Source organism: Lytechinus variegatus, chromosome 1, assembly GCF_018143015.1.
Source record: "Lytechinus variegatus isolate NC3 chromosome 1, Lvar_3.0, whole genome shotgun sequence".
NCBI lineage: Eukaryota > Metazoa > Echinodermata > Echinoidea > Temnopleuroida > Toxopneustidae > Lytechinus > Lytechinus variegatus.
The window spans coordinates 13978657-14003063 of record NC_054740.1 but is presented as its reverse complement, the minus strand read 5'-3'; the positions used below and the strand labels follow the sequence as shown (position 1 = coordinate 14003063).

Here is a 24407-nt window from a genome sequence, read left to right as displayed (position 1 = left end):
GAATTATACAATATTTCATTTTTTTTTAGATTTGACCATAGGGACCGACTTAACTGAATCATATAGTATTAAACAATGCTAATTCCACACGTTCAGGAGGAAGCTTTTTTTTAAGACTAGCCAAACGTGTTTAGGGTCTGTTTTTTTTCCCAAGCCTCGTCCGGTCCCCCCCCCCGGTCATATTTTGGCGACATCTTGTTATCTTGTTTAAGGGCCAAAATGTGTAAATAAAGCCCGCGAAAAACATGTTTAGGAGGTTATTTTGCACACAGAGAAAACTCGCTTAGGGAGTGTTTGGAATTTCTTGGTCATGTGTGTACGGCAATGACTGCCCCCGGGAATTGTGGATGTCATTCAAGTTTGATTATTGATTGATTGATTATTTTATTTCCATGCAACAATTGAACATACAACATAAAACGAATTAACAATATTTAAATATCAGAACAATCATTACATGGGAGGGGACAGTCATAAGCACAGAGGCTTGAAAAGGACACCCCTCAAGAAATGACTATACGGCCCTGAATGCGTCTTTTTTTTTTTTAATAAAAATAAAATAACATTTACATTCTCCATATACGCAGCAGGGCCAAAATGAAAAACATCAAGCATGCCACAAAGACATAAAAATAAATAATATTACATAATTATAATGATGATATGTCAGCCGTGTATCGAAAGATAGTAATTTATTTATTTTTTGTAAGTATTAAACAAAAAAACAATGACTTAGATCGAATAGCTGTTAATAATAAAATGTTTGAAATCGAACTTAAATTTATTCAATGTAGAAGCGTAACGTATTGTTATGGGTATATTATTCCAGGTATCAGGACCAGTATGTCTTATTGACCTATGAGCTAAAGCGGTTATTGGGTTTAATAAATGAACATTTGTTGAAGTTCTCGTAGGATAATTATGAATGAAAGAATTTAAAACGAACATATGATTAAACGTGGTTGGTAATTGACGACAGTAAAATCGATACATAAACAAAGCAATTTGAAATGTATGTCATCCATTTTCAAAGTTTTAAAACGATTAAAGAGGGGATCAGTATTTTCATAATAACCAACACCAGCACATAAACGAACAGCTTTCTTTTGCAATAAGAAGATATGATGATTTTTTTATTTGAATGAGCCCCAAACAATATTACAGTAAGTTACATGTGGCAGTAAAATAGAATTATAAATTGAGAGTAATGCTTGAATAGGCAAATAGTATTTTACTTTAAACATTATCCCTATGCATTGTGACATAGATGTGAGTATTTTAGATATATGATCATCCCACGTTAAGAACTCATCTATAATGACACCTAAAAACCTCACATTGTTTCTTTGTGCTATAGAAATATTACTTATTTTTATTTCTTCTGTATATTGATCAGATAATGCTTTAGAGCTCTTGAAATTAACATAATATGTTTTTTGCAAGTTTAACGATAATTTATTACTTTGGAACCACGTGGATATTTTGGGCAATTCATTATTCAAAATTTCAAAAAGCCTTTTTTATCAGAGCTCGAAGAAATAACTGTAGTGTCATCAGCATAGAGGATATATTGCAATAGAGGTGAAGAATAAACAATATCATTAATATAAAGAAGAAATAAAAGGGGGCCTAAGATTGAACCTTGTGGTACACCACAATTTATATACTGCAAACGAGAACTAACTGAATTTATACACGTAAATTGTTGCCTATTAGAAATATAACTTTTAAACCAATTAAGGGTAGTACCTCTGACTCCGAAATATTTTAATTTATAAAGTAAGATATTATGATCCAGGGTGTCGAAGGCTTTGCTTAAGTCCATGAAAACACAAATTACATGCTCCTTTTTTGCCAAAAGAGAAGATATTTTATCATAAAGATCAACAAGAGATAAATCAGCAGAATGAAGTTTACGAAAACCATATTGGGATGGATTAAATAAATTATGTAATGACAAAAATGAGTCTAATCTGTTGTAAACAAGGCGTTCTAATATTTTTGAAAATGATGAGAGAACAGAAATGGGGCGATAATTCCCAATAAGTGTACGGTCGTCCTTTTTATATATAGGAGTGACTTTTGCAACTTTCATGTCACAAGGAAAAACTCCAGATGACATTGAAATATTACATATATGAGCAAAAGGAATTATGATTGTTAATATAATATTTTAAGGAGATTGTTACTTATCTCATCATATCCATAGGAACGTCTGGTTTTAAGATTATTAACAATTTTTAATATTTCCTCAGAATTTGTTGGATTAAAAAATAATGTATGTTGACATGAATTCCGTAAGTAATCTGCAAAATTAGTAGTAGTATTAGGTATTTTTGATGCTTGTTCTTGCCCAACATTGATAAAATAATCATTAAAACCGTTAACAATATCATCCAAAGTTTCATATACAACATCGCCATGTAAATATTTATGATTTACATTAACATCCTTTGTTTTTCCCAATAACTCATTAATATTTTTCCAAGTAGCTGACATATCGCCTTTGGTATTTTCAAATTTTTGCGAATAATATAATTTCTTTGCATTTTTAATAATACATGTTAAAACATTTCTATATCTTTTATATTTAGTAATATTTTCAGGAGAAGAATTCTTTAAACTAATCTTATAAAGTTTGTTTCTTTTTCGAATTGATTTTACAATCCCAAAAGTAATCCATGGTTTTCTGGGGGTTTTTGATGACTTTTTCAGTCTAATTTTTGGAATGTTACGGTCTAAGTGATAATGCAATTTTTCAATGAATAATTTATATGCTGTATCAGCAACGTTACAAGATAAAACATCTTCCCAATGTTCGGATTGAAGTTCGGTTACAAAAGTTTGAATATTTTCAGGAGACATCCTTCGAATGTATTTAGATTTTGCAATAGGCATTTTGTTTTGTCCAAGTGTAGTGATCATGAAAATAGGAAGATGGTCAGAAATATCTGAATATAATATACCAGACGAAACATGTTGCTTGTCAGTGTTGGAAAAAATATTATCGATTAAAGAGGAACTTGCAACAGATATACGGGTAGGTTTATCTATAAAAGGGTATAATGCATAAGAATTTAATAAGTTGATAAACGTTTGACTCTGTTTGTTTACATCCAGAATATCAATATTGAAATCACCAGATAAGTATATGTCTTTATGTTCATTTGCAAGTTTATGAAGAACAATATCTAGATCAAAGAAAAAAGATTCAATATTTAAATGAGGTGGTCGATAAACAACACCTATCACTGAGGTTTTTTTGTATTACAGTTGTCAACCTCAATAAATAATGATTCAGCACTATTATTCTGAAAATTTAAGTCTTTCCTAATTAAAAATTGATATGTTTCCTTAATATATATAGCAACACCACCGCCTTTCGTATTATTTCTATCAACATGAAGAAGTGAATAACCACTGATATTAAATAATTCTGGAGATTTGTCATTTAACCATGTTTCAGTTACACATATAAGACTATATTCATATTTAACAGAAGAGAGCAATTCTTGAAAAGTATCAAAATTCTTACACAAACTTCTTGCATTGACATGAAGAATACTAAAGTGTTCATCTTTGAAATTAATCTTATTTTCGAATTCATGGGGTAAATAATATTGGCAAGGAGAAACTTCAATAATTTCATTTAATTTGTTTGGGTTTCAAACTCTGATAAGTTTGGGTTTCAAACTCTGATAATCCCCATTTGATAGCCTATATGGGCGAGGGAGGGGTGGAATTCTATATATGGCCGTCATACTAGCTGATAGGTTCACAGTTTTCCAAGATGCGACCTGATGCAACCAAGAAACTGACGATTCGTCTTTTACCAACTCGTCCACTAATCACATGGTCTACCTTCATTTAGTTTAATGCCATTCCGTCCATCATCAACATTTCGTCTAACAGTGAAAAAATAACAACCCTTTGGTCCAATAATCACTTCCTCTAATCACCAGATCGTCCATGACCATTTCTTTTATCTTTTTTTTTCGTTCATTTCGCCCAATAACAGTTATCCAATTAGACCAAATGGTTTCTAAATGGCAATTGGAACAAGGAGATATCACCTCTTAATTCTCCTTGATGGAACAACTGGTTATTAGACGAAATGGTAAGTAGACGAAATGGAAATGAGACTGTGTGGATAGTGGACGAATTGATGATAGATCAATGGTAGTAGACGATGAGTGGTATTGACACTAGACCATCAATTGAAATAAACCCCAAGAGATAGAGGTGGAAGCTCATTGACACAAGTCTATTTTTTGTATGAAATCCGAGCAATGAGATGTAATTTTATTTTCCAATCAATATTTTTATTTTCTCATATAGTATTTCATTAATGATGATACAATTTGACTGATCATAATAATCATGATCAGTCAAATCGTATAATCATTGTTATTATTATCAATTCAGTATACTAATATTTCATCAGTTTCATACAGGAATTTTTTTGGAGATCGCTATTATATTACTGATCTTTAAATTGGCAACGCTAATGTTAAGATGGATTAATTGCGTTCAGCGATACTCCGTATTACAGAAGAAAATACGACGAAGTAGACCTTATAAAGTAGGAGATATTCTACATTTGCACCATTTATTTCATTTTACTCAATTTATACGGTCATGGAAAAATTAATGAGAAGTTGCTTTACGTGAAAATATGAAATTTTCGACCAGGAAATGCTATCCTGTGGTTCCCGAAGGACTTGACTACACGTCTACAGTCTACACTACAGTGCGAAACGCCTTGGGCCCGGCTTTACAGCCGCACAGCTGCAGCACAGGTACGGTACTGCACTGCCGCATCGCGTACCCGGTTCGGTAATGTGTATGAGTGACGTGTGCGTGTGAAGATGATGATGCGCGATCAGTGATTCCAAACTTATGAAGACAGTTTAGATCAAACTTTAAACGCTTTTCATGAATCTTATCTTTAAAAAATGACTTCTTCATGAAAAACTCAGTCATCTTGGCCATCTTTTGATTCGAGTGCTCTGCATGCAACGCTTTGCATAAATCTGACAATGAATGACATCTTTACTATTACTAGTTTTAGTACAGTCACACTAAAATTTTCATTTACTGACGTAAGGTTACTCTCAATGAAGCCAGGTATTCGTATATATTCATGTGCGTGTAGGTGGTCAAAACCTGAATCTTTCATTCCCGAGATTTCTACTTCTAACAGATTAGCCAGGCGGATTCTAGAGAGTAAAAATCATTTACTAACGTAAATGTAAGCTTACTCTCATACGAAGCCAGGTCTTCCTGGTAATTGACCCACACGACGGAAGCCAAAACCTGAAACTTTCACCCCCGAGATTTCTACTTCTAAAAGATCTAGCTCTAATCATGTACATGGGATAAAACTTCATGTCCGACATTTCTACACCCTCGTTGTTATTTTTGAACAAGAATTCATCCAAAAAAATGAGAAAAATATTGTAAAAAGACGGAAGAGACTTGCCCGATGTTTACGCCGCCATCTTGCTTCCTATTGTTCTTCGCCAACGTTACAGACGTATGCGTCGGGTAACGTTGGTGAAGAACAATAGGAAGCAAGATGGTCAATAGGCTTGACCCTTAAACCCTCTCCGATATGACGTACACGTACGTAGCTGGTACGTAGCTTCGATGAGCTGTATTATCAAGTGCCGTTTTGAAGAAAAATTCATAGATTAAAAATGTTTTTTATTAAACAATAAAATATGTATATTGATTGTAAATATTTATTATAATAATAATTATTCACAATCAATTTTCAAATTTTATTATTTAATAAAAAACATTTTTAATTTATGATTTTTTTTTTAAAACGGCACTTGGTAATACAGCTCATCAAAGCTTCGTACCAGCTACGTATGTGTACGTCATATCGGAGCGGGTAATTAAGGGTCAAGCCTATTGGCTCGCAGTGTTTACAATATGGATACATGACATCTGGTAAGAAATGTCTAATTTTTCTTATTTTGGGGGGTAAACTATCATAGTGGAGCGTTGTGGCCCAGTGGATTAGTCTTCGGACTCTGAAACAGAGGGTTGTGGGTTCGAATCCCAGCCATGGCGTAATTTCCTTCAGCAAGAAATTTATCCACATTGTGCTGCACTCGACCCAGGTGAGGTGAATGGGTACCCGGTAGGAAGAAATTCCTTGAATGCTCGAGCGCCAGATCAAGGTAGCCGTGCTAAAGCTGGGGTAATAATAGCAGGGCCCGCTGGGAGAACAGTTTTCGGAACTGAAGTGGCTACCCTGGGTAAATATGCCGCTATTATTATTATGCCTTTATACGCATTAGGTGTATAAAGGTATGCAAATTAATAAAATTTGGGTCTACAGTATGTATGGACCACTAGTTCTAATGTTAAATATGAAGGGAATTCCCTTCTGGACTACGATCTTCTCCACACTGGCATAGCCTGCCTTGTCTAGGCTCAGTGATCAAATGACAATATCAAAATCATAAAAAATATGATCACCGAGTCCTCTAGGCTAGCACAGACAGTAATTACAGTTACCGGTATATTTACAGGGAATTAAGTTAGAGTGCCTAAAAATAGATTCAGTGTCCTCAGTTCCCCCTGTTCATCTATTTTTCACGTCTTGCTGTCTTCTAATAATCTTGTTATGAAACCTGTGTTTAAAAAAATGTTTATATTGATCTGATTTTACATAAATTCACTTGCGGAATTCCAATAGAGGTTCTACGAGGTACATTTATCGGATAGAGCGCCCCCTACTCAGGTTTGAGAGATATAGGGAATACAATGAATTTTTTGTACTCCTGAGTGGCCCTCAAAATTCACCTCGAGCGGGCTTGTCAGAATAACGTGCTGTACTTTTGTTTTCTCGCTTTTCTTTACTTTGTAGATTCAACATAGAAATTATTCCGTTTTGGAGAAAAAAGGAAAGCAAATTAACAAGGCAACAATAGTTAAAAACTGACTAGTTTGCCTATTCAAAATAACAACAACAACCTGGTAATGTTAACATTGACTAGCACACTCGATTGATGTTGGCACTTGACAGGTGAATGAACTTACATATATAGCTTTCTTAGACATCTTGTGTGGAGAAATCTTTGAAAACTGAGACAGTCCCTGTAATTACTGTAATACTGGGACGATCCCAATTTTCTGACCACGTCTTCTACTGCGTTCAGGATCTCTTCTTAGAAAATTTGCACATTTGATTTATTTTGTGCATTCACTTTTACTGTCCATCTGAGGTTGAGCTATCTAACTTGGTCACAAAGAGCTTACTTTGTTGGCAGAGCTGAGCCGGTTTAGTTAATAGGGTCAAGATATAGGTGTAGATAGATATTCTAGACTAGTTGTTGTAGGCCCTAGTTAAAAAAAATAAAGAAAAGCAAAAAAAAAGGTTTATTTCCAGTGGAAATTGTCTAATGAACGGGTCTAATACATCTTTATCTACTGTACTGTTACTGTTAGAAATCGTTGATTCTTCGGTCAATTGTCCAGAACTGCCAAATGTCCAACAAATATTGTACACCCAAGAATCAAAGATCTTTTTTTCATGATAAGATCTAAAAGATTGGCATCCAGTAAAATATCCAATGTGACAAAGTATGGTGCGAGGAGTGCAAGATGGTGGTGTTGACGGAGTGAGATACATTAAGTTCTCGCAAGCTCTGGGTTCACCAAATAATGTGTGAGTTGCATTTATGACTGTATGGACTGTGTAAACTTAATTCTGCTCCTACTATTGGAATGGAACTTGTTATTTCAGTGCATGTTCTTTTTTGCCCCCATTATACTTTGTGATATTCAGCTGAGAGAAAAGGTAATCTTCCTGTACCATGGCAAAGGTAGACATCAATTCTGCTGATGTAGATGCGCTGACATCTCTACTCGGTGTTGGGAGGAACAGAGCTGAAGCTATCGTCCAGCATAGAGAGGTATGTATGATTCACGCAAGTTCAAGCTTTGTGAATCTATTTTGGTCTGCAGTTTTACAGATTGGGTTGAATTTCCAGGGAGTAAAGTCTACACTCTATTGGATTTATAGGCCTGAGTCATTGCGTTTATTTTGAAAAAAAATTATAGACAGGCAACAAGGTTTAACCAGCATTGGGGGAGGGGGGTACCTCTTCAAATGTTGCTGAAAATGTACATTTTTGCATCTTTACATTCTTATTACCTTGAAAGTATTATGATTTTTGAAGTTGGACTAAAAAGAAAATTTTTCATCCTTTTTTTGTCTCGCCCACCAGAGGTGAAGGCGAGACTTAGGGATCCAAATGTCGTCCGTCCGTCACAAACCTTATGACACATAACTCCACAACCGTAAGTCACTTTTCAACCAAACTTGGATGGTAGATGGACTTGGGGGACCTGCATGTTATGCCGCAGTCGGAGGTCACATGGTAAGGTCAAAGGTCATCTTCAGGTCAACGTTAAAGTTACATGCAAGACTCTCTTATGACTCCTAACTCTGCAACCGTAAGTCACTTTACAACCAAACTTGGATGGTAGATGAACTTGGGGGACCTGCGTGTTATGCTGCAGTCGGAGGTCACATGGTAAGGTCAAAGGTCATTTCAGGTCAACCTTACCTAACTCCGCAACCGTAAGGTGCTTTTCAACCAAACTTGGATGGTAGATGGACTTACATGTAGGGGACCTGCATGTTATGCTGTAGTCGGAGGTCACACAATAAGGCAAAGGTCATTTTCAGGTCAACCTTACCTAACTCCGCAACCGTAAGGTGCTTTTCAACCAAACTTGGCTGGTAGATTGACTTGGGAGACCTGCATGTTATGCTGCAGTCGGAGATCACATGATAAGGTCAAAGGTCATTTTCAGGTCAACATTAAAATTTACGTGCAAGGCTCTTAAGGCAAGTGTTATTCCATCCCAGTCATATTACAATGAAGTTTCGATACAATTCTGTTGCATGCCCTCGCGAATCACGATATTTCTGGTTATTTTCATACGTGGGCGAGACACAAAATCGCTTTTGCCTTGTTCTTTATTCTGAATGTTTAATTTGATGTTTTGACTTAGTATGTTCTGATGAAATATGTATGATATTGTCTGAAAACTGGTAATCATACAAACTGTCAAATGGCTTACATGTAGTTTCTGAAATTAGAAGTGCTTGACAGCATTATCATATTTTCTGCAGGGACACCCCCTTTTCCTCCCCTTTCTCCTCAGTCGATCAGGATTCAGTCTTTGTAAGACATGTATTTTGTATGGTAGTGAAGAGGCAAGAAATGTAAAAGTGGAGGATGATACTGGTGCTTCTTGGTACTTTATTTTAGAAAGTGAGTTGCCTTTTGGTGAGAGATCTTGTGATGGAGCTAGTGTTTTGCTCAAACAAATAGATGATGGCTTTGGAAAAACACCCCATGTGTCATGTCAAGTGGTGAGTGCTCTTCCGTGTGAGAGTAGTATAACAGGTTTTTCCCTACTGTCTTTTCGTCTTGTGCTGTGTTTCGTTTTCAAGGAAGTGGGAAAATGAAAAAGCTGGCCATTTATTGATTGCCCCATTTTAGTAATTGCAATGTTACTCTTTGGATATCTTATGAACGATATGTCTGTTTTTACAAACATTTTGGGAATAAATTGAGATTAAAGTTCATGTTTTGTGTTTGTAATATTGCAGGCCTCAGGGGGATTCAATAGCATCCAGGACCTGATCACAGTACCTGGTATCGGGAGCAATGTGGTGGATATAAATAGGAACCGACTTCAGTGCCGTACGAATCATGACGATAGGACTCAGTCAACACCTTCCTCTAACCTCAGAAACTCTTCCCTTTCATCATCGTCGTCATCATCATCTCCATCAGTATTTACCCCCTCGCAATCAAACTCTTCATCTCATGCATCGAACAGCAGTGGCCTCGTACGGCGTGGCAGGTACGCGCAAGTTCGGACTCTATACTCCTCTTCCTCTGCCAGCCAGACGCATCATTCCTCAAGCACAAGCGGTAGCAGCAGCAGTACCTTCGGCTTTCGTAGGAGAACAACTCGATTGGGAAGCATTCTAGAACCAAAGACAGAGAGTGACTGCAATGGTAATAATGACACATGTCCTAGTCCTCCTGCCCCAGCGATTGCGAAGGTCCTCCGGTCCGGCCCCATTGCTGTAGGCGGAGATGGTGATCACCCTGAGTCCAAGGTGGTATGTATCAACTTCCCTTCTTAACAACAAATAGGAAGTTTTACAATTATGATGCAGCTTGTGTGACACACTTTATTGGCAAAGATTTAGGATAAGCGCAAATGTGCAAGACTGCTCAGGTCAATTTACCAACCTATCAAGACACAGTACCCTCAATTAACCTGCTAGAGTTGATCTAATAGGTCAACTTGTGCCAGACCGATATCTAGGATGATCAACAGGACATCTACATGTACGGCCATGGCCTTTTATGGCCTAGATCAATTTAAGCCCTGTAATATACATGTTAATTATGCCATTTGCTAGAAAAGGTGGCATTGTGATTCATTATGTGTTTTTAATGTAGAAGTAGGAGGGGCAGTAGAAGTTGTAGTAATAAGTAGGCCTAGTAATATGTACAAAGTAACTTGTCAAAAGACTGTGTCATGTCTTCTGGCAGGAATCCCTGATTATCCTCTATGAGGATACAAAAGATGCATCTTTTCAGTGCAACTTTCCTGCGTTGTCCATTAAAGAGCCCAGCCACTGACAAATCATGGGGAAACTGAATCAATACAAAATTTGCGAAAGGCCAATTGACTTGCATTTTATAATCCGTCTGTCATGAGCGCCGTCGGACTAATACGATAAAAGTTCGAACAGCATGAATTTGACCGAACTCGTGATGGGTATTTCGGATCTTCGCAGTTCGAGTTTCCAACAATCCCAATTTCTAGACTCATAGCAGGTCTCTTGATTGGTAAACCAAAATAAATAACCTCTGTGAAGTTACATGTTTCAAAGTGAAAACACACAGTTTACTTCTGGTTGGTTAGTCTACTTTTGCTCTCCTATAGACCTCCCAGACATGCCGGCGTCTATTACATAACACCCCCGGGCATGCAGCCGAGTGAAATCCCTAAAACTCTGTTCTGAGATAAGTCTTGATTTCCCCATGATTTGTCAATGAAAGGTCACTTTAAATTATGTCTTTGATGAAATTAGAGAATTAGTATAAAATAGCAGCTTGCATGAAAGACCCAGCTCTAATTTTTCACAATACACATACATTAAACCTATTTTTTATCCCTAGTCTAAACTAGAAATTCAAACCACACTTTTATGGAATGCTGGGCTTCATAATATTTCTTCCATATCTGTAGCAAATATTACACATACATGTAGATTACTCCATTGAATTGAAATTATTTTTTTTATATCTTCCTATTCTTCCCATGTAATGGCTCAATTAATTTCTTGAATACTTTGTGCAAGACGATAAGAGTAATTTTTAATTAGTGATTTAGTTGACAACTGGCACTCCATTATGGTGTCGTCTATTAAAGTTAACCCAGGTTTACCCCATAGCTATCAAAATACCATCCATTGTATTCTGTTTTATTGTACGAGTTCCGGAGTTGCTCTTCCTCACCATGTAGTTATTGTTTAATCTTTGATATAAACAGGCCAAGCGGAAATCGGAGCCGCCATTGAATGAGGAAGCATCGACCAGTAAGAAGACATGTAAACCACCCAAATTCAAGTAAGCACATACCTGTGATTAAAGGGCGACTCCTCCCAAGAGCTGTCTGGTATTTCTGCACCGGGCACCCTCAATTGATGCTGATATTGATGATGTTGGTGGTGGTGGTGATGATGATGATGACGATGATGATGATGGTGATGATGATGATGATGATGACGACGAAGATGGTGGTGGTGGTGGTGGTGGTGGTGGTGATGATGATGATGATGATGATTGATGAGAGTGATCTCTGTGAGTGCAAGCTGATCAGTCACCCCTTTAGTCTGAGACCGAACCAGATTTAAACCTGGATGACTGACTGACTACAACATGAACCTTAATTTGAAAATAGCATGGTCTTTAGGAAAAAAAATAACTGTGGAAAACAATGATAGTTGTAATATTGAATGGTAGAGAATTCCAGAGTACAGGGGCAGATATTGAAAGGGATCTAGATATCACAAGAAGATATTGTGAGGGTTATCTATGGTTGCAAATATTTATGTCATCCTCAGACATCTGTAAATGGGCTGAAATGTATGTTAAAAGGGTCCTGATGAATTCTTATGTAACACCAGGAAGAAATTTACAACATACATGAAGTGCATTTCATAAAGATGCAAGCAATCATAAAGTTGATCACCCAGTGTAATAATGTACATTCATACAGATATGATGTAGATGGAGTTGCAGCAGTATTTTCTCCCTTTGCATTCTCCCTTTTTCTCTCATTGATGTTGAGATAAAATTATTCATAAATTACATGTAAATGATTAAATCTTATTTGGACAGTTATCCCCGTATGGAGTATTTTTTTTTATACATGTACATGTGTGTACAGGTACAAGGAAATGATGTACATGTAATGTCTGACATTAAATCCTGTATATAAAAGCTTTGGTGAAAGTTCAATAATGATGATTATGATTATCCAACAATCTATTTTTCAGAAGTGTAGTGACCAGTTAATTTGAAATTTACATTGAAATGTTTCGCATTGTTCAAATATTATCTTTGATCATTTCTTTTAAAAATTGTTTAAATCGCAAAATGCATCGAATACAATTTTTATTTCATATCAGCCAAAGTATTACAGTTTTAGGACATAAAATGAACTTGAATAGCCACTTCCAGATTTTAATACCATCTTTCTTGTCACCTTGGAATGACCCCAACAAGTGTGCTCCTATTCTCAAGTCAATGAATTATATTTATTTTACAGAATACCAACCAAATAATAATGATACAAACTTTTTTTTTCAAGGGGAGGCAGCATAGTTCCCTATCCAATGTCAACGGCATTGAGGTCACATGGTTCTTCGTCGTCGGGGTCACCGCAGCGTAAACGATTGACGTCTTTTCTCCAACAATCAACTCCTCCGTCCAACCTTGCCACCTGGCTTAAAATGTTCCAGGTAAGTCCCCATGTTTCTTTAAATGGATTGAGCAACTTTGTAGTGGTTTGCAGAAAAAAAGATCTTTAGATGTGGGGCCATAGCCTGCACGTCTTCAGTGCATGCAATAACAGAAAACTGCTCAGGAATGTATGAATGATGCAAGAACAGACAAAATTTATTGCATATTTGCAACTCTTTGTCCGCCCTTAAACTTAGGAGGAAACCGCTGTTCCAGTTCACCAATTTTCAACAAAGACCTCCCAGCTGTTCTTTGTCATTTGACCAGCATTTTCAATGCCTTTGCTGTGTTCTTAAATCCCCGAACATCGCAGAGTGAAAACTCCCTAATGTTTCAAGAGGAAACCCTAAAAGTTATGTCATAAGCATCATTACATGCTTCACAAACAACTGAGGGATTATTTTAAAATTATTTATAAATAGCCCACAGTGTTAATTGCAGCAAGCGACCAATTAGCTTAAAAATCTCAGGTGATTGCTGTCTGACCTAAAGGTTTTCAATTAGGATTATAGCATTCGCTGCAAGAGAAAGTATTTTTAGATCACCCTGAATCCCTTTCACATTTTTGTGGTCAGAAATTCAGAATAAGCCTACTCGAATGTATTTTCTCCAAACAAAGTATTTTGTGTGTACATGTATGGTTTGTGTTTTTGTAAATAGACCTTGGAAGCTGCAGTTCCTGAATTTAAGACAATCAAAAGAAAATATCTTTTGTTATATGTGTATCCCTACTATTCAACTACATGTACAGCCATTGATAATTGATTGATCTTGAATTGTTCTTGGAAACATTTTGAAATAGTCCTCTCCTATATACATGTAAGCCCATGATACCCTGATAAACAGTACATGCAGTCTACACTAGTATATTTCTCTTTTTTTTAATTCTATTTATACACCTGTATACCAAACAATATGTACACTGCATTGGTGATCTATTGATAAGGAAACAGGAAATACTCTAACACATTTGTGTACATTGTACCCAGCGTGTCAAATGTTTCACACACCTATTTCAGGTCTCAGGCAAGCCCCTCCCATGTAAATGTACAAGCAATGGCATATCTAGGATTTCTTGGGTTGTTGTCCAGTCATTGCTGTTAGGATGAATGTGTCAAAATCACTGTCCCAAGTCCCAACAGAAAATTGGGTGGGAGAGAGAGGGGGGGGGGTATTGTCAGTTCTATACCATTCAGAATCTAAATGCTTTGAACTCCCCCCCCAAAAAAAAAAAAAATAATAATAATGATGATAATAATAATAATAATAATAATAATCATAATAATAAATAATGAATAAATAGATAAAAATGAAATAATGATAATAAAGATGATGAATAAAATTTACAAAATGAGGAAATAAAACATTCATTCATCAAGGGCACCGATGATAAAATATAGTAAAAGGAGAGTCAGAAAGAATGCTGGTGCCTCCCTTGCCCCGCCCCCTTTCCCATAGTCTGCCAATGGCATATTGTTCAGAAGTGGAAATTTTTGTGTCTAAGTAAAAAAGAAGTCATTATTTTGAAGAAAAATGGAAGTGCATGTGCACTTTTATGTAGAACTTGCGAAACATAATATCAGATTTGTTTTGGTCCCAGCGGGCAGTCTCGACTGCTCTGGAAGCAGGCAAAAAATATTTCTTTTTAATTTCTGGGGCTACTTTCCACAACTAACCGTCTGTTTTAAAGATGAATTGGAATTTCCAAGGCCCTTAAATAAATTGTTTCCAGGACTCTTTTGGGCATTTCAGGGGCTAAATCGCCCCCAGCCCCCGTGTAATTATTTCCCTGTTTGGAAGTGAAATCAATTTCTATTGATGATCATTGAATTGGCATCAATTGGAACATTGTACATGTACATGTTGCAAGGGTGCAGACTTGGAAAGGAAATGTTAATAAGCATTTCCATGATTGTTTATTACCAAGTCCATTGATATGTGGAGTACAATTGAAGGACTTGTTACATAATCAAGGAGCTTTAGAGATACTGTATTTATTAATAGTAGTCCCATTCATACAAGTAAGTGTGATACTTTTCTGCGTTGTACGTTATTACCGATAGTTCTAATGCTTTGAAGTGATGTATGAATTGGTAATGTTCATAATAATTAACATATATGATGTTTAATTGGGTAAAACTTGGGAAAATTAAATCTTTGTGAATCACCACCCCCCCCCCCCAGGTTTCTATAAAAGTTATGAGGCAGCAACAAGAGTCATGCATTTCTGTGATCATGTAACGGATATGTGTACGTTTTTTTGTTGCCACATACATGTACATTTCTTCCAAACTTTTCTGATCACACTGAGAAAGTATATGTACCTGCCCCTTGGAAAAGTCCTTACAAGTGGAAGTTCTCACGATGTGTAAAGTTATAGAAACTATAAATTACTAAAATTTTGAGCATTTTCTTATTAAAAGTGATGATATCATGAGTAGTTTGTTTCACACTGGCAAAATATACTGGTATTTCCTCATCTGTGAAAAATTCCCTACTAGAAATTACTGCTGTAGGTACATGTACTGTAGGGAATTCAGTGAGTGTAAAAGCTCTCTGCTAGTATGAAAAAAGGGATTAATGAATGTCATAGACATTTTGTTGGGAGAATCATTTTTTACATGTAGTTCAGATATTGTGTATTGCACAAGATTGCATGTGTTTTGCATGCATATGTACATGTAGGGCTACATGAAATGCAAACTAGTTGCTGATTGTTTCCTCCTAGCATTTGTGCGCTTTTGCACTCACTTGTTTTTTTTTTCCTTTACCTGTACATGTACTATCATCCACACTCTATCTTTCTCTCTGTACTCCTCTCTCTTTATACATGTACATGCCTCCTCTCTTTCCCTGTGTCCTCTACCCCTTGTTGTTATCCATGGAGGGTGGTTTAAAAAAAATAACTTACTGCACCTTATTGCCTTTTTTATGAATATGTGTACATGTACAGGATTTTACAGATAAATGCTTGAACTGTTAACATCAGAAAACAAAAAATATCACAGAATTTAACAAAATTTTACTCAGAATAATAAACACTAGATGATATCAGACAATTACAGTGTAATGAGCAAATGAAGATCTGGGCCCTGGACAAAGAGTAACGATTGATCCAATCAATCGTAACTCTATGAAAATCCATCAGTGTCATAATTTTTTTCTACAGGAAATGTGCGAAATGTCCTTTGTAAACAAAGGAGAACACACCGAACTGTCAAGAATTCAATGAATTTATGGATATACATTCATATCTAGAAAAAAAATTTGAGCAAACATGCATTTCATATGTTGACTTTGCTGGCTTTCCATCGTAGTTGCGATTGATCAGATCAATCGCAAGTCTTTGTAAAACGGGCCCCCAGATCATTAAATGAAAAATGCTTGTCCTTTTTTAGTGTGGTCCCACATGTGGTTTTCTGTGTTATTTGCACCTGGAACAGCATGAGGTAATGAAATGAATACATATACATTTCAAGCAAGCCTTGACTAATTGTAATATATTTGTTCAAAATAAGCATTCTGGTGTATGATAAACCACTTAAGCCCCTTTTACACCTTCACGGAAGCAACACGGATCATCCCGGATTGTCAATCCGGGGTCATCCGTGTACAGTCCGGGACTACCGTGTACACTCCGGCTACTCATCCGGCGCCATCCTTGATGTACCGGCATGTCCGGGAGAAAAATTGAACATGTTCAATTTTTCATCCCGGAGTACACGGACTGATAATCATCCGTGTTCATCCTTGTAACCTCCTTGTACATCCGTGTAGTTACCGAATGCATCCGGGAGGCTCCTTGTAAGAACCGGGTGATCCTTGTTGATACCGGCTTTATCCGGGGCCAAATGTTTGTATTGTTTGCGTACATTAACAATAGTCTGTATTCATAACCAAGCACGAGCATGCTCCAGATGCTGCAAAAAGGGACGAAACTTCATTCTAGCCAGTACAGAATGTGAGCAACCGTGAAGGTCCGTGTAAAGAACCAGTAACATCCGTAATCATCCGGGTATTCCGTGTTGGCTCCGGGAGCATATCAAACAGGATCCCTATTGCTACCTTGCCTATCCTTGTAGACTCCGTACTTTTCCGTACATATCCGTGTTAATAACCAGTTAACTCCGTACTCACTCCGGGAATGCTAGGAAAATACAAATTTGGCACCCCGGATCATCACGGACTGAGATCCGTGATGATCCGTGTTGCATCCGTGAAGGTGTAAAAGGGGCTTTAAGGACTGCTTTCAGTTATCGGAACTGAAGTGGCTACCCTGGATAAATATACCATTATCATTCAACCATTTCCTTTCAAAATTATATTTCTATACCAGAACTCCAACTTAGTTTCAAACATTTACAAAGTATGTGGTGTTTCTCTCTTATTCTTCCCAGGGCTGGAACCAGTCAGAAAAGAAGCGAGCCCTGGATGACCTCATAGAGAGATGTGAACCCTCCCAAGTAAGGCATATCATGTCCATCATCGAACCTCAATTTCAGAGGGACTTCATCTCATTATTACCCAGAGAGGTGAGACATATTTTTTTCGTGAAGTTTTCACATATTCACAGAAGTTTTTCACCAAAGGATAATTAATTGCACCCAGTTAGAAAAAGCTCACTCACTTTTATTTGCATTCAAAAGCAATATTTTGTAAAAATATTATAATTATATGCACATTGTCATGAATGTTTATAATATTTCTCCCTTGTAATAAATTAAGTTACAAAAATAAATATCTAATGAACCAGTTGATAATCAATTTTTATTTAATTCTTGGATGGCAAAATATGAATAGACGTAATTCAGGGTGCTACATAACTTTCTAGAAGCGCTTGCCTGGTCGGGCAAGTAAATTTTTAAATAGTTGGAATATACTTGCCCATAAATCTATTTCACTTGCCCGAAAAAATCCTTGCAAAAAAGTTTTACCTCTTCAAAAGTAAGTTTTGCGGTTTTATAAACCATTGACTTTTTTCTCTCTTTTGTCTTTGACGTGAACTGATCTACATGCACCTTGTTATTGCATTTCTTTTTCCAAAGTGATTTTATTTTCCCTGCCATGACCAAAATTAGGGTGAATATCATATCAACCCTAATTTTGGTCATTCTGTGAGAATTCTGCTTTCTACTGTGTGAATTTTGCTTGCCCAATTTGGGCAAGTAGTTTTGGTCTTTACTTCAAAGCACTTGCCGGACTCTTAACTTTTACCTGCCCCAGGCAATCGGGCAAGTGCTTATGTAGCACCCTGCGTAATTTCATATAATAAAATGCAAAAGAACGAGTGGCTATATAACATCATCAGCTTGCTCATTGGATATTCATGAAGACATGCATAGGACTGGTTCACTGAATTATGCAAATCTTAATTGATTAATTAATCCTTTTCTGATTTTGATTAAATTTTCAAGGTTTAGGTTGTCTGTATTTTCTTTATATGTTCAAAGCACATCATTTTCAGAATGGAGTACCCCTCTAAACTATCTGAAGCACATTTCATGAAACAATTTTACTGCAAGCCAATCCATTTCAAGGAACTCAATCACTGATTATTTGTTTTATGAAATCCTCCCCTGTACATAATCATATGCCAAGAAACAAGCATGTAAAAAACTATTAAATCAAAGCGTCCATACAGTCCTTTTTAACCAGTCACTACAATTTCAACGAATGCTTCTTAATTTGCCTCTTGATCATCATCCTCCTCCAGTTGGCTCTCTACGTCCTGTCTTTCCTGGAGCCGAGGGACCTCCTGCGCGCTGCCCAAACCTGCCACTACTGGCGGATCCTCTGCGAGGACAACCTCCTGTGGAAGGAAAAGTGCAGGGAGACGGGCATCGAGGAGCTCAACGGCAAACAGACCAAGAGGAGGTCCAACTCTGGTGTCCCCCGGAGTCCCTGGAAGAGCATGTACCTGAGGCAGCATCAGATACAGTACAACTGGAGGTTTGGCGAGATCAAGACTGGGAAGGTTAGTTGATGACCCAACATTCTCGTGCAGCAATTGCCTGCATTAGTCAGGGTTTTGATTATGGTTGCGTTTTTTTTTTCAGTATGATGTGAGAATAAGGGGAATTTGAAAAAAAAATCTTTTCAGTACTCCTGACTTCATGATATTGTTAGAATTGATGAAGAAGTTTTGTGCACATTGCTATTAAAAAATTGCTGTTCCAGATTGCCAATTGCTGTGGAAAGTCAAGCTGCAGTTGCCATAATGGTAATGCCTTTGCAAGTGACAGCAAATCAGTCATTGAATTCCATAGATATAGATATAGATATAAATGTACCAAGCAAGCCTGGTACCAAGTGAGTGTTAGTTGTGTGACTGTTTAAATGCCTATTAGGTATTCCATCAATAATTTCTGATCTCTCTTTTCTCTGTCTTCTTGCCCTCTTCCCAGGCATTGAAAGGTCATGATGATCATGTGATAACATGCTTGCAGTTCAACGGTCAGCGTATTGTTAGTGGTTCTGATGATAATACACTCAAAGTGTGGTCAGCTCTTACTGGCAAGGTAACAGGATTTCTTTTCAAAACATGAAATGTTTTTACAAACTTACTCTGGATCCAGAAATATGAACATTGAATCTTTTGAACATACAGTCAGACCTGTCTATAAGTGCCATCTAAGAAAAAGGGCGATTCCATGTGTCGTATGGGATATTTCGATAACAATTCCTAGTCTCTTGGCTAAATGCTTGAGCAATAGAATTATCTTTTTTGTCAATGATAAACTATAGTGGGTAGTCATGTGAAAAGCTGATATCCAATAAAAAAAAATGTTTTTTAATGGGGGAATTAAAGATGGAAATGTTGCTTGTCATACGGGACTCGGAAATGTCCAGTATGACACGCAACATTTTCACCCCTAATTTACACATGGACAGCAAATTTTTGTTGGTTGTCATTTTTTTTACATGACTACCAAGAAGTAATTACTTACTACCACCAAACAAATTGAAGTTCCTTGTTTGTTTGGACAGCAGGTTGAAAAATGTTGTGAATATAGCTTATTTATCACCTAAAATAGAAAAAAGTGGCCACTGTAGACAGGTTGCTTTTATAGACAGGTTCTTTAACACATATTCCTTCCAGTGGGGAGACAATTGAGGTGTCCACTGAAGATAGGTTTTCATTATAGACAAGTGGTTGCTGAGACAGGTTTGACTGTACACTTGAATATCATCGAGGCTGACCTTGAGAGTGCATTTTGCCGGCCTCAGGCCGAGTCATGTGTGCAAAGTATATGGGGTAAATTTTCCCAGCGGCCTTGGACTCCGAAGTACCTGCCTCGACTCCATTCCTGAACATAATTAACTTGGGTCAACTGTTTGGTAAAGAACCAGAGATAATGTTTCTTTTAAATATCATGTATGTACCCTGGTACTTCATTTTTTAAAATGTATTGTTCTGGGGAATTTTCTAGTTGAGGTCAGAAATATCAGTACCATTCTTTCCAAAATATGTTTGTATTTGAACTCTTCATGTCGGGCCCAGAAATGTTGCTTCATTTCAAAGCATGTAACATTTCAACTGCAATCTTACCTCTCTTATCCGGCCTCCCCTTATCTGGATCTCTCTATTATCTGGACGCACATTTGCTGAGATTTGTATTTTCAATCTAGCATCTAAAATTCCTACTCAAACTCACCTTGATTACATACATTTTTCAATACAGTTTACCCTACAACCACATTATTTTTAATGAAAATATCTTTCCCAAACCACCAAAAGAACTTAGAAAGGTTAATTTTCCAGTAAATCAGGTCACAGCACAACAATTTTTTCTCCTTTTTTTTTGTAAGTTTCATCGAGTAATTCTCGTTCTTTCGAGGTATGCTCGATGTATTCCTCAATCATTTCAGCAGGTAAATTATGCAAGAATTTTGGCAACCAATCAATTTCATTAAAAAAAAAAACCCTCCTATGATTTGCACTGACAGCAGTGAAATACTGTCTGTGTGCACCCACTACACTAGATCATGTGTAGCTACCATTGGGTAGGCAGCTGCGTGTATTCAATATGGGGTCTCCCAGATCCAGATTGGTGCTGGTCCCAACATGTCCAGACTTTATTCACCTGAGATGTAGAAAAAAGGGTGCATGCATATTGGTATTTTTTATAGAACTAACTATGCATATAGTCTTTGTAAACATTTTCTATAAAATTATTATCATATACTTTAATGTCTTCCCCCTTCAGTGTTTGCGGACATTGGTTGGACACACCGGCGGCGTCTGGTCATCTCAGATGAATAACAACATTGTCATCAGCGGGTCAACGGATCGGACGCTGAAGGTCTGGAATGCGGACACTGGACACTGTATACACACCCTATACGGTCACACGTCAACGGTCAGGTGTATGCACCTGCATGGCAACAAGTAAATATCTATTCACCTATTGGCCTCTTATCTGAACTTAAGTTCGTTATCTTAGGTGTCAATACCATGTTATTTGGTAACACGTTTGTTGTAGATATTTGGAATTGAGGAAACCTAAGTTTCCATGCGGGTAGAGCTGGGCAAACACATATTAAAGGTCAAGTCCACCCCAGAAAAATGGTGATTTTAATCAATAGTGAGTGAGTGATGTCATCAGTCCCCTCATTTGCATACCAACCGGGATGTGCATATAACTGTTTTGTGAAATTAAGCGAAATTTAAAATTGTCTTAACTTTCTTATTTCACATCCGATTTTGATGAAATTTTCAGTGTTATGCTTGTTGGATTTTTCTCTTCTTATTCAAATTAACTTTTTGTTAGGGTGAACTTGTCCTTTAGACACCTATGAATGGATTAGTTTACTGTCTTGTCTTGTCTTGTCTTGGGTTAAGTCGGCATATGCAGACTTGCTGTACTCCGCCAACTTTATTGATGTGTGAGACCACCAAGTAAGCAGGTCACTTGCTGGGTTTTTGAGAGAGTTTGGATTTAAAAGAGTCCAATGAGGTTATCAATGTTGTGTCGATATTTAACTCATTCCAATCCTTCGTAGTTCGAGGAAAGAAGCTGTATTTATGAGCATCCCTTTTGATTAGCAGACGCTGGAACTTGATACTATTTCCTCTGGTCTGCCGGGTGGTTTGCTGGATGAAGTTTTTGGGGTTGATGGCAACAAGACCTTTGATTATTTGGAACATTAGGCTCAGTCTACTGTATTTCCGTCTGTCTTCCAATGAGTCCCATTCTAAGGCCCGTAACATGGTAGTGACACTACTGGTTCGTCTGTAGTTCCCCGTGCAGAAACGAGCTGCCTTTCTCTGGATGGCTTCTATCTTCTGGGTATCCTTCTTGTAATGGGGATCCCATGCAGGGGAGGCGTATTCCAGGATTGGTCTCACCAACGTTTGGTAGGAAAGTTGTTTTATTTCCTTGGGAGCAGACCAAAAGTTCCTTCTCAGGAAACCGAGTACTCTGGAAGCTTTGGAGCAGACTTTGTTGATCTGGGCGTCCCAGCGCATCCTGTTATCCACTTCAACACCAAGGTAAGAGCATGTAGACACTTCTTGTAGTTTTTGGCCACAGAAGGTGTAATCTCTTTCTGTAGGAGTCTGTACTGCCTTGGATGGTATTTTCATGATGACACATTTGGCTGGATTGAAGGACATGGCCCATTTATTCTGCCACTCCTCTAGTTTTGACAGATCGTCTTGGAGGATTTGAAAGTCATTAGAATTTGTGCCAGAAGTGTAAATGACACAATCATCGGCGAACAGCCTTGTCGTTGACAGGAGGCCATCAGGTAGATCATTGATGTACATAAGAAAATCTAGTGGGCCAGTTACTGTGCCCTGGGGCACTCCTGAGAGCACTGGCAACTCCTCGGAGGGAGATCCATTGACCAAGACTGTTTGGGAGCGTCCTGTGAGGAATTGTCTTTCCCACTTTAGGAGCGATCCAGTAATGCCATATGATTGTAGTTTTCTCAGTAGTCGTTCGTGTGGTACCTTATCGAACGCTTTGGCAAAATCTAGGAAAGCTACATGTACAGACTTTCCTTTCTCGAGAGCATTTGTTATGTCATGGATAGTAAGTACTAACTGGGTGGTAGTAGAACGTTTTGCTCTAAAACCATGTTGGTTGTCAACCAAGATTTCATGCATTTCCAAATGCTTCATAATATGAGAGTGTACAATTTGTTCGAGGATCTTACAAGCAATACAAGTCAATGATACTCCTCTATAATTATTTGGATCTGACTTATCCCCCTTTTTAAAGATAGGACAAATATTGGCCCTTTTCCACTGTAAAGGTACATAACCCTCATTTATTGAGGTCTGATATATATCAGTTAAAATTGGGGTTATTTCATTTGCTACCATTTTAAATAGCCACGGAGGAAGGTCATCTGGTCCAGATGCCTTGTTAGGATTAATGTTCTGTAGTTGTTTAAGTACGCCAGATTCACTAATAACAAGTTTTTGTATTTCCGGTATTTGAGTAGAGATTAGTGGTACATTTTTTACATCTTCTTTTGTGAAGTTGTTTACAAATACCTTGCTAAGAAGCACAGCTTTCTCTTTATCAGCACTAATTATCTTATTATTGACTAGGAAGTCATCAATACCAGTACTTTCTTTCTTTAATTTTGCAAATATAGACCAAAAAACCTTTGGATTTTCTTTTAATGACATTAGTAAATTGTCTGTTATATACTCTGATTTAGATTTATTTAATTCTTTTCTAATTACATTGCAAAACCTTTTGAAAATATCCCAATCTTTGGGTAGACCAGATCTCTTTGCTTTATTATACAACCTTTGTTTTTTTCTACACATTCTCCTGTGTGTTCTTGTGAACCATGGTAAATTTCGTCTATTTGAAGCCAACTTTACTGGTACATGGTCCTTCATTATGGATTTCAGTTCTTTTTCTAACTTATCCCATTTATCCTGCGTTGAGCAGTTCATAAAACTTTCCTTGTACCTCTTACAAAACTTGTTTATTCTTTCTTTAATTCTTTCCTCATCAGCTTTCTGCCTTTGGAAAATTTCTCTTTTAGGTTTACAATTCCTTCTTAGTTTAACATTGATACTTGATTCTACTATATCATGATCACTAAGCCCTGCAATGACATTTACGTCTTGGACGACAGCAATGTTATTTGAAAAGAAGAGATCTAATATATTGTTTTCCCTTGTTGGGATATTTACTAACTGTTCTAAGCCGTTACTAATTGTGACGTCTAATAATGCTTCAGCAGTTTCTTTTGAGGCTGAACTTGTTTGCAATACAATTGCCTCTTTCCAGTCAATGTTACTTTGGTTAAAATCTCCTTGGATAATGACATCATAAGGCTTAACATGAGCATTTA

General features: G+C 37.1%; 1 protein-coding gene across 3 annotated transcripts in view; it reads left to right on the top strand.

The window, feature by feature from the left end:
* Nucleotides 1–4509: 4509 nt before the first annotated feature.
* The window catches only part of LOC121406487 (F-box/WD repeat-containing protein 7-like), a 28465-nt gene continuing 8567 nt past the window's right edge, over nt 4510–24407 (top strand). The window contains exons 1-9 of one of the 3 annotated variants that reach the window (XM_041597501.1): nt 4510–4799; nt 7805–7931; nt 9644–10165; nt 11611–11687; nt 12934–13084; nt 17483–17617; nt 18799–19059; nt 19490–19603; nt 21293–21474. In XM_041597501.1, the coding sequence (XP_041453435.1) occupies nt 7833–7931; nt 9644–10165; nt 11611–11687; nt 12934–13084; nt 17483–17617; nt 18799–19059; nt 19490–19603; nt 21293–21474 (1541 nt within the window). In that variant the 5' untranslated portion in view covers nt 4510–4799; nt 7805–7832. Of the gene's footprint in view, nt 4800–7020; nt 7043–7804; nt 7932–9643; nt 10166–11610; nt 11688–12933; nt 13085–17482; nt 17618–18798; nt 19060–19489; nt 19604–21292; nt 21475–24407 lie in introns of those variants that run through there. The other 2 variants (XM_041597514.1, XM_041597508.1) reach the window with 2 other exon arrangements.